The sequence below is a fragment of the Bactrocera dorsalis genome, chromosome 4, assembly GCF_023373825.1.
Source record: "Bactrocera dorsalis isolate Fly_Bdor chromosome 4, ASM2337382v1, whole genome shotgun sequence".
NCBI lineage: Eukaryota > Metazoa > Arthropoda > Insecta > Diptera > Tephritidae > Bactrocera > Bactrocera dorsalis.
Genome location: NC_064306.1, coordinates 19,457,963 through 19,474,094, shown reverse-complemented (window position 1 = coordinate 19,474,094; position 16,132 = coordinate 19,457,963). Strand labels below are relative to the sequence as shown.

The window sequence follows — 16,132 nt, the reverse complement described above, 5'->3', positions numbered from 1 at the left end:
GAATGTATATCAGTGCGTAGTTAACGATCTACTAGCCGTGGCTAAAATAACAGTATTTTTAGCAATGTTTATTAAGTAATATCAGTATGCTAAAAATGCGTAAAACATTCCTAAAATATTAAAAAATGTTTGAAAGAGAAGATATATTTAAAATATTCCGAATCTAAAATAATAAATAATATATCTTCATTTAGACGAATTGTCTGAATGTGTCATTTCCGAGATACATAGTTTACCAAAAAATGTTAAATATCTAATTATTTCCACAAAGTTTTATTAGTTGACCTAGAGGAACTTCGATCAAGCGGAAAGTTACATAAAATATTTAGAAATTAACGGATTTTTAGTAAACCTTAGTTTATTTACGGATTTAGCAATTGAGTAAGTGTACTTCATCTTTTGTTGTCAAATCACCTATCAGACTAATTTTCAAATCACTTATGTATGTGCGTGCGTTCGCACACATCGTTTTTCCATGGTATTAGTTGCAGTCGATTTTCGTATTCTTCTTTATTTGTCATAATTCAAAATGGGAGAATTGAATTCAACATATGCATTGAAGTACCATTTATATAAAATGTAAAGTTTAATTTAACTATTTTAGATATTATTGAAGACGATTTGGGCCGTCATAAAACTTTAACAAATAATGAACAAATTAATATAAGGATTGTTATTAGATGTTCAATCTTTCTCTTTTCGAAATCTTGTAGTTGGTTTAGTTTTTAATGAAAAAAATTAGAAAAATACAGCAAAGCGAAGAAAGAGTTTAAAAGGTCAGTGAAAACCAAAACTTAAACCCCTAAACTTAAACCGAAAGGTATAAGAACCAATTAAATGTATTTTACTGTAAAAAACATATCTCAAATTGTATCTTCATAGCCATGCATACTACTTCGTAAAAATTCTAAAAAAAATGTTTTACAAACGATAAAAAATGAGGCTATACTATAAGTCCATTCCTACAAAGAAATTTATAGATTTAAATATCTATAGATCAACGAGGTGAAACCATTTTTGTTTTAGGCCGCTTAATTCAGAATTTTAAGTCTGCACATAAATTCGAAACTCTTACACTGTAACTTTCAGCGTCTATGGCGTAACTTTTTCTAGCACATATTTTCTAATTTATGAGTATACATATCAGAGTATTTTATGTATTTTTTATGTGGAACTAAAGGCTCAAATCTATATGAAAATTTCAATATCTTAACCCACTAGGCGTCGTTCTTTCAAAAATTCTTCAAAATTAGTACAAAAAAATGTTATTATCCAATTAGATACACTTTACATGTATATAAATGTTTGGTACTTAACTCTACATAACATCAGAAATAATACGTACAGGGGAATATTGTCTAAACTATTTTCAAAGAATTCCTTCTTGAAGTAATTAAAAATTCTTTCACTAGAATCTACTTTTTGTTGTTGAATACAAATCACTTTAGAAGAAAAATGCATTGAAATAGAAAACTAATTTTAAAAACTCTATTCATTCATACACACATTTTTGCATAGCTACTTGTGAAAATACCTACAAATATATGCATATAAAACTTTATCAATATAATTTATCAATTATAAATTTCAATATTCTATGTAAGCCGATTTGCTTATACATGTATATACAATATGGAGTAATATTACATTAAAATTAAATTCAATGTTTTGTTCCACAAATTTAGAGTGGCACTCTTTTTTTATACTTACAGAAGGATTCGGCATACATCTCCTCATCTGATCCGGACCCCTATAAGTAGGGCTGTATCGGCCAGGAAAGCAGGTAGGAGCAGACATTTTCATTTTATCCGTCGTTGAATACATCGACATTGTCACACAACTCCCTACGAAATCCTCCTCGAGCTTAAACGCCCGAGAGGCGTCAAAAGTCGTCGGCGAATAAATTTTGAAGCACTGTTTTTGAATCTATTTATATCCCGCATATAAATATGCAGGACAAAATATTACCAAATAGCAATTTGAGGAACTTGTTATAATCTTCTTCCTTTAACTTTTTAAATACAATTTTTCTCACAAATATAGAACATATTATTCATTCTTCGATTTACTTTGTCACACCGTTGAATCGTAGACTATGACACTTTTCACATGTATGTTTTTATGTATATACACACATTAGCACCGATCCAAAACTAACTATGAATTACAAATTAATGAATTATGAAACGACTAATATAAAAACACGCACATAATTACATCTAAAGTACTTTATTCACAATAATTCACGATTGTTTAAACTAAACGGACCCGAACAGATTTTACAACTAGACAACCGTATGATAAAGAATTCTATGATGAGTTTCACTAACTCCAGTTTATTTGGGAAGGACAAATTTTCATTATTCATGTGGGGCGTGTCGTTTTTCCGACCCACCCTTCAGTGTGGCTGAATTTAGATTTGAAATCCAACCTTATGAATGCTTGTCATTGGCCAATTGAGGCGACAGTAATTTTATATAATAAGTATCTACCATGCTTTTTATGCACAACACCATATATATGTATATACATAAACCTTTGATTATATGTACTTTAAAGACTGTATTTATTGAAGTTGTGTATTTCGTTTGGATGCTCTCATGGATATTAAATGAGAAAATTCAACGCGTGCGCCTGACGAAGAGGCGATTTGGGACAAAGCTGTTTCAGGACAGAGAGACCCAAATGATGGGCTTTTAGGTAGCATACCCAGAAGGTCGACCTATCGAACATCAAAATGAATGAATTTCGAAACGAACATATACACGCATATATTATTTCGTGTGCATGTATGCCCGAAATCTGTCCCCATGTTAAGTATTAAATGTAAAATGATTCAACCATATCTGTGCGCTTAAAAAACGTTTTAGTGCTCAGCACAATCACGTCTCCTTATATTTTATGAATTTATAGTTATAGTTTTATGTTAACTTTATTTATTCTATTAGAAACATTTTTGTTAAACAAGGACAGAACTTTTAGAAATATACCCTCTCTTATTGTTATTAAGATAAATCACATCTTATCAACCGCAAATTCTTTATATGAGATATGTGGGCGCTAGATAAATATTGATCCGATTTTATTCATTTTGACACATGGGTACATTATTATTGGCCAAAGATTCTCTTTATATTAGATATACAAGTATTTAGCGTACAAATTTTAGTTTTTTTCTGCACATACATTGGGGTCCATACTTTCGGAGATTGAAATCGTTATAACCCCATTTCGAAAACTTTTAGACTTGAAATGACTATCCTAAAGCCAGTATTCGTTAAAAGTTTTATTCCGATATACTCGTATATGTTATAAGTATATTATATTGCTGCTTGGTTTATAGTATAGTGTGAAAGAATCACACGAAATTTAAAATTGTGATATTTGAGAAGTGGACGTGGTTGTAGTCCTATTTTCACATTGTAGCTTTAAATTATTAGAGTAATATTATGCACCAAATAATAATATTGACTACCCTAGTTGAATTTTTTCCTATATATATGTTCTTTTCATTTCTTATGATTATTTTCTATGTTTGGTAAATTTTTTATGCAAATAATGACAAATTTGTAGCATACCATGGTAAGTGATTTAATGTTCGGTTTCGTACATGAGACCGTCAAAAGCTTTTTTCAACCCTATCATATTATGCCGTATTATCCTTTTTAAGCTTTATCTTCTCTTCACTTCTATGTATTTCTTTATATCCGAATTATTAATATTAAAATCAACCTAATTTTAATGATTTGAAGCAACTCATTATCGATAGATAAATGTGTATATACAAGAAAATCGACTTTATACTTAAACATAAGGTTGTGGAATTATTGCAAATTCACTGCCGTTATTTGTTCATTACATCATATCGCATCATGTAGTACTAAACATTAATCTTTAACTGTATTAAGATATCGATATATACTGTAATACAGGGTTTGTCCGGAAAGTAATAGGGCTGAGTCGATTTAAAAAAAAAATATTGAACCAATCGTTCCAATTCTTTAAAAACTTTCAAATAGGCTCTTACTGCGTCGATGCAGCGCTGCCAGCGCGGTTTCCAAGCATTGAAGGCGTCACGGAAGACATTCTTCGGAATAGCCTGTCGTCTCAAAATGCTCGCCTTTCATTGGCCTTTTCAGGAAAGGAAACAAAAATGTTCCGAGGAGTCACATCTAGGTTGTATGGCGGCTGTAGAAGGCGGTATGAGCCGCGGCGCAGCAATAGAGCTGCAAATTAACCGAATACAATTAGAAGCCTTAAAAGAAAATAAATAAATATACATACAAATAATAATAAACGTACATACACTTGTTTTATTCAAATTGTATTTTCTAGCGCCAACATTATATGGTTTCGAATTTTGTGTCCAATTTTGGTTAAATGAGTTTCGTTTCCCATATCCACTTCTGTGTTAATAGCTTCACTTGCATAATGTCTGCAATACGACGCATCTTTGAAATGTATGCAAATGTTATGCAACGCTGCACATACATTCCCGAATTGTGCCATTTTTTCAGGTTGGTCACGGCTTCTCTTGTCATTGCTGAGAATTTTCCAACGGACCTTTAGGATACCAATGGTTCTTTCAACCACACAGCGAGCTTTAGAACGAGCCTCATTGAACCGAGCTTGAGTAGACCCTTCTTCAGGGTTCCTGAATGGTGTTAAACACCACGGCTCCAAGGGATAACCCGAATCTCCTATTGATTTACGAAAAATGTATTTTAAATTTAGGTACATGTATGCATAACAGTACAATAAAAAGTTATATTACCTAAAAGCCAAACATTTTTGAAGTTATTTTGGTTAAATTGCTCCTCTAAAAACTTTCGTTGTGCCGAATGCTTCCACACAAAGGAATCGTGTGCGGCTCCACCATACTTTGAGTCAATGGCCAAAATGCGGTATTCATGGTCACATATCTGTAATTAAATTAAAGTTTATAAGTATACGTATGTGTATGTGCATACATTTTATATGCAACCTACTATCATTGAGTTGAGGCTATGGTATCCTTTCTTGTTGAAGAACGTGTGCTCATTTACTGTTGGTTTTTGCAGCCCAAAGTGCGTGCCATCAATACATCCATTAACTGCAGGCATAAACATATATTTAAATATGTTAAGTATGCTTCAGCTTTAAAAGCGCAACATTTTACTCAAAATAAAAGCACTAATCTTACCTCCAGGAATTTTGTATTTTTCAACAAACGATTTCGTGCATTCCGAAAGATTGTCGGGCACGAATTTAATAAATTGGGGGCACAACTTTGTTTCCATTTCGCTGATTACATTTTTTATTATTTTGCAAATAGTGCTTTGACATATTCCTATCAAAAAGTCATTTCCCACCAAGTGCTGGTAGCTACCACTGGCCAAAAGGGACAAAGTCGCTCCAAGTTGACTCATTGGTGCCACTGCGGTTGACAAATGCCCTTCAAATTTGAGTTCAGCCAATACGTAGTTAAATGCACTTTTAGAGAGTCTGAACCGTGTCCTGAAGCTGTAAATATAAACATGTAGGCAATTGAAATTAATTTGTACACAATTCTAATTCCTTACGCTGCCTCCGGCAATGCCAAGGGATTGCTTTTGTCTCGCATTCGGTTCCTTATGACTTGCTGCACGTTTTCTTCCGCAGATTCCGAAGACGAATATAAAAAAATTATTGCATGCATCACTTTTGAGAAAAACAATGGTATTTCTTCTTCTTTTTCTTCTTCTTTACTGGCGTAGACACCGCTTACGCGATTATAGCCGAGTCAACAACAGCGCGCCAGTCGTTTCTTCTCTTCGCTACGTGGCGCCAATTGGATATTCCAAGCGAGGCCAGGTCCTTCTCCACTTGGTCCTTCCGCCGGAGTGGAGGTCTTCCTCTTCCTCTGCTTCCCGCGGCGGGTACTGTGTCGAATACTTTCAGAGCTGGAGTGTTTTCATCCATTCGGACAACATGACCTAGCCAGCCTAGCCGCTGTCTTTTAATTCGCTGAACTATGTCAATGTCGTCGTATATCTCGTACAGCTCATCGTTCCATCGAATGCGATATTCGCCGTGGCTAACGCGCAAAGGACCATAAATCTTTCACAGAACTTTTCTCTCGAAAACTCGCAACGTCGACAAATCGGTTGTTGTCATCGTCCAAGCCTCTGCACCATATAGCAGGACGGGAATTATGAGCGACTTATAGAGTTTGGTTTTTGTTCGTCGAGAGGACTTTACTTTTCAATTGCCTACTCAGTCCGAAGTAGCACCTGTTGGCAAGAGTAATCCTGCGTTGGATTTCCAGGCTGACATTGTTGGTGGTGTTTACGCTGGTTCCAAGATAGACGAAATTATCTACAACTTCAAAGTTATGACTGTCAACAGTGACGTGAGAGCCAAGTCGCGAGTGCGACGACTGTTTGTTTGATGACAGGAGATATTTCGTCTTGCCCTCGTTCACTGCCATACCCATTTGCGTTGCTTCCTTGTTCAGTCTGGAGAAAGCAGAACTAACGGCGCGGGTGTTGAGACCGATGATATCACAATACAATAGTATTTCACCTTTATAAAAAAATATAGCACGGCTTCAACAACTTTCTTTGTTTTGATTTCAGAATTTGACACTTCGTAAATGCCATTTGTAGAGAGGCCAGGGCTGTTACAGTGAGCTAATTTAGATTCGCTTCGTATCGAGTGCGGCGATCCGGCTACTCGAAACGTCACGAAATTTATTTCGATACAATAGCTCGCTCGATCACGAATGCCGCGATTCGGACCCTGGTTCCTAAATAGACGAAATTATCTGCAACTTGGAAGTTATGACTGTCAACAATGACGTGGGTACCTAGTCGCGAGTTCGACGATTTTTTGTTTGATGACAGGAGATATTTTGTCTTGCACAGCCGTATTAGTTTTGCGGGAATACCAAATTCAGATATCGCGGCATAAAGGCAGCTCCTTTCGTTCTGCCGAAAGCAGCTGTGAAGAGGTGCTGTGTGTCGATTCTCCTTTCACGGGTATTTTCCAAAATTTCCGCATGGTGAATATCTGGTCGGTTGTTGATTTGCCAGGTCTAAAGTCACACTGATAAGATCCAATCAGTTTGTTGACAGTAGGCTTTAATCTTTCACACAATACGCTCGATAAAACCTTATACGCGATGTTAAGAAGGCTTACCTCACGTTATTTGGCACAAAATATGGGGTCCACCTTTTTGTGGATTGGGCAGAGCACACTTAAATTCCAATCGTTAGGTATACTTTCGTCCGACCATATTTTACAAAGAAGCTGATGCCTGCTCTTTATCAGTTCTTCGCCGCCGCACAGTGTATCGTTTAATACAAGTTAGGGGGACAAAAATATTTTAGTTTGAAATTTAATTGTTTTGGTCGTTTGATTAATGATTTTAAGTTTCAATGAAAAATTAATATATTTTTTTTAGATTAACGAATAGAAAACAAAAAATTGTGTAAAAAATATATTTAAATATTTTTTTAAATTTCAGAAAATACAATAACATTTACTTGAATGTAAGGAATTTTTTACCAACAGACCTAATAATAACAATAACATAAAAATAACATTAACACACAACAACAAAATGTTAATGCTACGATATCATTACTCATTGAATGACTCATCATCACTGTTAGATTCATCTGAATCAGATACTAGATAATCTTTATCGTCACACGTTACCCGACGTGGTACTTTTGATGGTATTGAAGGCGGGACAATTAAATTTAGAACTTCCTACGGTAATTTACCTGTTCTCTCTTTAGGAACTTCTCTGAGTAAGTTGATTACCGGATCGGATGTTATTAAAGGCATATGTAGTAAATCTATATTTGTGGCTATACGTGACTGTTTTCTGGTGTGGTGTTCACGAAATCTACGGCAGTCCTTTTTACGGGCCTCTTTAGATTCCTCCGAAAGTTGTCCGATTGGAAGAATACAAGTTCTAATTACCTCCGTACTATGTGCCAGGATTTTGTGCACGGTGACTGGTACATAGTACCACGAATATAAATTAAGATAAAGTGTTCTGGTTTTGGAACAAAGATTTTCGAATTTATTGCAATCAATATCGTAGCCGGAGGATAGCGTTCTCAATAAAATGCTAAAATTTTTAATTAGCTGAATATCCAATCCGGTAATCTGCCCACTCAGTTCCAGATTCATAAAGAACCTGCGGGCCGTATTTCCATCATTAGAGTTCCCATATTCAGATTTCGGTGTGTCTACTATAAGTCCCATCTGGTTTTTAAACTTTTGTCTTACTTCTTCCGAACGCTGTTTTACATTAGCCTTTTCTATATCGATTTTAGCTTGCCACTTTTTTATGCCCAAACTATAAGCGCTATGGCCGGAGCTTCCGTCACATCCCCATTTCCTGATTAGTGTCAATGACGCCTTAGAAGATATATTTTCTTTGAAAACTTCACTTTGTGCATCAATTAAACGTTTAGCTGTTTTATCCAAAATGGCTTGAAGTTTAACTTCTGCAGGGTAACACAAATTTTTATACTTACGTAAACTAAAATAGGATGGAAAACTTTATGGCCTGCCTTCAATGACCATTTTCGCGTCTGTTTGTAGGAGTAACTTGTGCACTTAGAATCCACATAATAAGCTAATGCCTCATCACTTGTCAATTACCTGCCTTCGCATGTAGTATTCCAGACTTCTTTTTTTCTGTAGATTTCAAACTTTCTTTAATCGAAGTACATAGCTATGTTTCTATTACCCTTCAAGTGATTTGCTACTTCAGCGGTCAACTCGATGGCTCTTCGCGATTCTAGTAAAGTGTTCTGGTTTCAACCCTTCGTTTTTTCGTTTTAAAAGACGACTCTTCAAATTTTTTTTTGTCTACCTTGAGGTCGATTGCTTCCAGTTGATGAGGTTGGACAGGGATGCTCCATTTGTAGGTGAATTTGTAAATCTGCTCCTTTTAACCAACTGCGATTTTTGTTTAAAAAACGTTCAATCATCATATTTGCCTCAGTCCATTTTTTTGAAAATTTTGACGAAACACTCAAAATTTATAACTTTATCTCCTTCTGCTAGATCTGTAGCACTAAATTTTGTCAAAACATTATTAACTAACTAGGAATTTCGTTCTATTTTACATTTTCGCTATTCTTCAAATAACTCCATTTTTGAATTAGAGCAAACTCGATAGTGAAAAAAATAATTAAAATTTATGGGGGAAAGATGTGGTACTCGATCAAAGGTCATTGTATATCTTAAGGTTGCCGTTATACAATATTCAAAAATTAGCTTGGATATATGTGGATACAAAAAGTTGTATACGTTAAAAACTTGAAAATAAAAAGAACACAAACATTTTTATATGAGTTTTCAAAACCCCGTACAACGTATTAGCTAAACGCAAAACAAGTATTAAATTGCATAAAATATACATATATACATACCTTCTAAATTAAATTCCATTTCATCAACAGTCGTGTTTTCCTCTCCAAACCTTGTTAAATCACTATTTTAATTGTATTTTTTATTCAAATTGAAAACATAAAAATGATAACACTTCGATTAAACTTGTTGTACTTAACCGTATTAGAATATTTTGCGCAATTCGTACTTAAAATTGTGACATATCAAGGGTTGTTATAATCAGAGTACTGTCAATTGACTTTTGATCACCTACTATGATCCAGGCGAATCACTGTGCGCCGTATTTGAATAGCTCGAACTTCTTCATGGTCGGGCAATGCAACGTCTTCTCCATCGTCATCGATTCGGGAATGGAGTTCCCCTACTCCTGGCGTTGTACTTTCACTGCCATTCAGCTGGCTGAATAAGTGCACTAGATCACCTTTGGGGTTTCAACAAGAGTATGCTCCGGTCTTGAAACGTTCTGTTAGCGGCCGCATTTTTTCCTAGAATTTTCGAGCATTAGCCATGTCGGCCAGCTTGTCAAGCCCTTCATACCCACGCATTTCGGCCATTTTGTCTGCAAATGCATCCCTCTTCAATTCTCGGTATCTATCCCATCCCGCACGTGTTGTGGTCGCCCGTAACGTTGAGAGGTAGGCAGTCTGTTTTCTCTTGCAGCTGTACGTAAGCAGTTTGAAATGTCGTCCCACAGTTCCCTTATAACGGGTTGTTGACGAGTGGTCTCAGAGAGCAGGAGTGCAAGGCGAGTAGAAAATCGTTCTGCTGTCTGTTGTGATTGCAGCTTCTCGACGTCGAACCTTTCATGAGTTTGTTGACGTTCGTTTTTTGCTGCACAGAGGCGGGTGCGAATCTTGGCTGCAACAATATAGTGGTCCGAGTCGATGTTAGGACCTCAGAGCGTACGCACGTCTAGAACACTGGAGACGTGCCTTCCGTCTATCACAACATGATCGAAGTCACCAAGCACGATTTTGACATCGTGGCGGGGGCATCTTTCATAAGTGCGCTCCAAGCACTCATAAAAGGCATCATTGGTCACATCGACCTTCTCTTCCGTCGGGGCGTGGACGCAAATCAGCGATATGTTGAAGAACCTCGCTTTGATACGGATTGTGGCTAGACGTTCATTCTCCGGAGTGAATGATAGTACTCGGCGACTGAGTCTCTCTCCCACCACGAATCCAACACCAAACTTGCGCTGCTTTATATGGCCACTGTAATAAATGTCACAAGGATCTACTCGTCTCTGTCCTTGTCCCGTCCATCACATTTCTTGGACGGCGGTGATGTCAGCCTTTATCTTTACGAGGACATCTACCAGCTGGGCTGCAGCACCTTCCCAATTAAGGGACCGGACATTCCAGGTGCATGCCCTCAAATCATAGTCCTTATTTCGTTTGCCATGGTCGCCATCAAAAGGGGGCTCTCTCATCCGAGGCTGCTGGTGGTTCTTCATTGGTGGTGTTTTTTTACGTAGCGGGTCCCAAACCCAGCGCACAACCCTATGCAGAAGATGTTTCGCCTTCTCACTTTAGCTCGCCTTCAAACGGATGTTCTTAGGCTACCCAGAGGATACTTGGTCAGAGACCGGAAGTCGTGAGCTGCCTGAGTCATATGTAAAAGAATCGTTTCTAGCCACTCCCAAGTGAATGGCGATCAGAGAACTTTCCTCACTTGTGTGAACTTCTACACATGAATCCATCCTCAAACAGTTTCGATTACATTTAAATAAATAGAGGCTATCGTAAAAAAAAACATATGTATATCAACATAATACATACCTAACAAATTAGCTAAATTTTGAAAATTGGTACCCTGGTCACAAACAAAATGGCAAGGAACTAGCCCTATACTTAGAAGTTGGGTAATGGCTTCAAGAATATATGTATATTTTTTAAGGACATTCCCTTTGCAAGAGCCTCTAACAAAAAAATAAGCTAACGGGTGGGACCGAGGTGTGAACCTTGGAGGTGGAGACACCATTATGGTCATTGCAGTTGTGACTATTCTAGATGTGCGATTTTCATCGCCATAATCTTCAATACCTATCACCATATCAATTTTCCTATCCTACTGCAAATGACATTTCAGTGACAATTAATCACAAGAAACTGATTTGAACTTTTGTTCACAAGAAAATCCCTTACTCTTAATTTGTAAGACTTGATGCTGCTTTGGGTGCTTTGGGTGCTTATATCACGATCTTCCCTTTCTAAAATCGAAAGCAGCTGCCTCGATGCAACGTTGACATTTGAGGCAGACCCTTCCATTTGGAAAACAAAATCTTCTACGCCCATTTCTATGGTATTTTCAAAAACAGAATTATGGATTTAACTCCCCTAACTGCCTCAATAATTTAATTTCCCGAACGGCTCTGAGGCAATTCCTTTGCGTTACGCATTTCTTCATAAATTGCCGCTCACACGCAAAAAGGTTTTTAGGTGTTTTTTCATAGAGGTCTTCAAAACACCTAAACGTTTGAGCCAACATTTACGCCTATTAAAAGAAAAAATAATAATATACACTTCCAATGAGAGATGAGTTGAACATCTCTTTATTTCTGGGTCTACCACTAGAACGTAAGAAGACAACGCAAACCAGCTCGTTCCCACTATGATATAATCGAGTCAAAGGTATCCTCTCTTGCATATTCGATGGTTTTGCAGTTAGCAGGCACCTAAACCAATCCGATAATTAGGTAACTTTATTGTTTCGATAGTGAGAACAAGCACTTCTTGATTTACATTGAGAGCACAGTGACGGTAGTATTGCTCCTCTGCTTCACTTCTTCTGTATGCACGGATGTTATGTTTATATCAGAGCCGCTCAAAATAATACGCAATTTATTTACCAACGCATACAATCACACATTTGATATCTGCCAGCGTATGATTGTGTGCGCTCGCTTGCTTAGTACACTGAGTGAAATCGTGCTATTTGGTTATTTTGTTATTAAAAATTTAGAAAAAAATAAAAAATTATGGTTTTTGATTAAAAAAGCAATTAAGAACAACAATAATTTTAAGTTAATTTTTTTTAACTTTCCATGATTTTTTCCATATCGACTTCAAGATCGTAAGTTTTGATTCTCATTAAGTCCTCTATATGCTTATTCGAAACTGAATTCCTGTATTTCGAGTGTATTTTTGACGCTGGCAGAATTAGCGTCATAGCGTACATGCTTCGACTGCATTTGCTTGCCTATACTCCGAGTATAGGCATGAAAAATTTTGAGCGGCTCTGGTGTATATTATACAAGTATTGGGTTGTCAAAAAAGTCTTGCGGAATTTTCGCTAGTTGGCGCTGAAAGCGCGTAGTTCGTTTTATTCGTCGCAACGGGTCATGCTATACCTTTTTGGAAAGCTCATTTCACGAGCTAACACGTATTTGATTGATTGTCGTTTCTTTTAAGTCGTTCGTGAGTTATAGCATCGCAAACATGGAGCAAAATAAATAGAAAATACGGCACATTTTAAAATTTGAGCAGTTTATGGACCCGATACAGTTTCCATTTCCATCGCACAACGATGGTTTCAACGTTTTCGTTCTGGTGTAGATTCAATAAAAAAAAAGGTGCGTGGAGTCCCTACGCGCGGATGAAGTTATACTTCTTAGTGATTTTCAGAAATGCGTATCATTTTGTATGAAAGAAAACTAGAAAACTTAAATTCACATTTTATAAATTTATTATGCACATAAAATGAAGAATAAAGCAATCTCTAAATGAAGGAATTTTGACTCGGAAAGTAGTTCCGTCTCTTCGTTGCGAAAGAGAATATGCAGCGTAATCATCTCTCTTTTGTTCTTCGCCAATTTGGCTGCCGGATTGACTTGTGAAGATCAATTTTTTGTTGGTGACATATTCATATGTGTACGCATATGTATGTTTGTATGCTTGTGATTTATTTTTTCGGCAATGTATGCAAATACATGTACATATAAGTATAAATATTTTTCTTACTAATAGAAATTAAAATAAAGAAAAATACTTATTTTTATAGTATACGATGTTAAAAGCAAAAAATTAAAAATTTATTCTGTCGGGATTCGAACCTGGGACCTGTGTTAGCATCTTGACCTTCCAAGTGCTTACCACCAACACCACCATTGACAATTAGGTCGCGCTGACTTAAGTATGATGTGGTTATGAATGCAAGAAACATACGATGGTTCTAATAATTTTGTTTAAGTATAGAATATACCTACTTTGTAGAACATTTGCTTTCGCAATAAATTTATCATAGCAATATACATATACATAATATGTATATACATATACATAACATTGTTATGATGCCCTGAGAAGTATAGTCTTAATAAATTTACTATTAATTTTTTGCTTACTAATAGAAATTAAATTTATCACAGCAATATTATGTATATGTTTATGTATATTGCTGTGATAAATTTATTTTCTATTAGTAAGAAAAAAATATTTATTAGTATAGATTTCAAAAAGCACAGAAATGATTCTGTGAATTTATTCATTAAAATCGCCACTCAGAAGTCGTTTTATCCCTTGTAAGCGAGCGATTTTCTTAAATCTCACGCTCCCAGATAAAACCATATACCTCGTCGTCGTGGGTCAGTTTCAAAAACCACAGAAATGATTCTGTGTGATTCTGAAAGGCCAACGCAGAGTATTTCAACCAAAACATACGTAAAATAGTTGAGAATTCGCAGAAAAGCAAACGAAAGAAAAAGAACTATAACTTCAATAATGCACAAGCATACAAACATACATATGCGCACACATGTGAATATGTCACCAACCAAAAATTGAAACATTGTTCTACAAAAACAACAACAGCATAAGCATGGAACATTGTGTTGTGTTGTTGTGTCGGCCGAGCTGTGCCGAAAGAAACGAACAAACGATCGCCGATTGTCACCGCTTCGCTTGCTGCTCGCACATCTTCGCAGACAAGGTTGCGTTACATTCATATGGATGGAGCGAGGTTGCGCAACTTTGCGTTACTTTTATATAGAAGGTTGCGCAACCAGAATCTATCGCAACCTTTTCCGGCGTCGTATAAGAAGTATAACTTCAAAAATTCAATAAAAATACCGCAAGACTTTTTTGACAACCCAATATGATGGCCATTGTTGGGGTTCTCAGAAGCACGTCACACATGCCATTAAGAGCCGCACTTTGGATACGTTCAAGCTTCTTAGCGAGTGTAGCTTTACCGAGTACATTTTACAAACGAAAATTCCATAAAGAGTATTAGCTTCACGATTTCGTATCTTCTCAAAAGCTCTTCCACTACAGTATTAAGTAATTCGTAGACGGTGGTAATACAATTTCCTTTTACAGTAAGAACAACGTCATGAAATTCGTATAACCCGAAATGCAAATAACCTGAAATGCAAAATAACGCATCGTCAAAAAATTCGAAATTGAGTGTCTTATTGGTTACGCTTCATTACTTCAAATTACATACATAATATGACATATGTCCAACATTTTTAGGTTCTGCCCTCAGATATAAACCAGTTTTAACCAATAATAAAACTTTGTTTCACTTATGTTCCATTTTATTTCGTGTTTCATTCATGCCACTGCAAATTTCCGAAAATGTTGTTATGTTATTTTGCATTTCAGGTGACGAAATATAGCTTCATCTAGGACCAACCGCTTTTTATCAGAAAACAATTATGGAAAACCAAAAAAAAATCATGCATCATCTAGAAAACTAATCCTCGCCCGTGGGGTGCAACGTATTTGATCTGGTACGATATTTATACGAGCTCAAGCTTTCGTGTCAACTGTCTAGTGAAGACCGATATTTTGTTTTTTCAATATCCGTGATTTCAGTGATTGCTATTCATATTACTACTAGCGGGGCCCGGTGCCTGCTTCGCACGGCAAAACAAAATAAGAAAAGAAACACACTTGTTTTTAATAAAGTTGGTTTTGTTCCCTATTATTCAACTTTTAATTCTAGTTTCTTACAATCTTAGAGTATGTATCACTTAAACTATCTTAGAGCTCTTTCGTAGAAACATTTTTGGTTTTGCCATGAGTTGTTGTGTAGATAAAGAGAACTGAAGGCTTGCCAACACGTGAGCACGAAACATAGTTATAACTGGCCGTGTGAAAAGCAAGGATATTCTAAATCAATTCCACAGAATTCCAACGATTGCCCTTGCGCTTCATTTATTGTAATAGCAAATGCAAGACGTACTGGAAACTGTAGTCTTTTGAATTCAAAAGGTAAATCTGATGGAATCATTGGAATGCGTGGAATCAATACATCTTCACCTTTAAAATTGTTGCTTCGATAAAATTGTTCATGACCTTTTTAACCGCTATTCTTGTCCCATTGCATAATCGTGATTGATTTATATTTCGAAGCATAATAATGGGAGCACCCACTTTAAATTTTAAACGATGAGGTGGAAATCCGGGTAAATCTAAGGAATTCGAAAATTCTGTCGGATAATTAACAGCGTCGTCTTGATTCGTAACCGTGCCAACTGATTGATATGTTACAACCTCGCCAGGAACATGGGTTAAAATGTCTGCATTCGTTTGACCAACGTCTTTATTTTTTTTTTTTTTTTCAAAAATTATTTTATTTATTGTATCTGCTTTTTCTTAAAGCCTAACAATAAGTAATGAAATCTTAAATCTATTTAAAAACTAGACAGACTCAAGCAAGTGATTGAGCTGTTTTGGTGTTACGTCGCTCTTTAATACGCAGGCATATCTCTTCTTTTAAGTCGTGT

General features: G+C 36.1%; 1 protein-coding gene and 1 pseudogene across 5 annotated transcripts in view; both read right to left on the bottom strand.

The window, feature by feature from the left end:
* The window catches only part of LOC105232894 (inhibitory POU protein), a 109,080-nt gene extending 106,760 nt beyond the window's left edge, over positions 1-2,320 (bottom strand). For 2 of the 5 annotated variants that reach the window (XM_049454660.1, XM_049454659.1), the window contains exon 1: positions 1,711-2,320. In XM_049454660.1, the coding sequence (XP_049310617.1) occupies positions 1,711-1,830 (120 nt within the window). In that variant the 5' untranslated portion in view covers positions 1,831-2,320. The remainder of the gene's footprint in view (positions 1-1,710) is intronic. The other 3 variants (XM_029553243.2, XM_011214785.4, XM_029553242.2) reach the window with 2 other exon arrangements.
* An 11,575-nt stretch (positions 2,321-13,895) lies between these two features.
* On the bottom strand, positions 13,896-14,025 carry LOC125778540 (small nucleolar RNA U3; annotated as a pseudogene).
* Between the last annotated feature and the right edge of the window lie 2,107 nt (positions 14,026-16,132).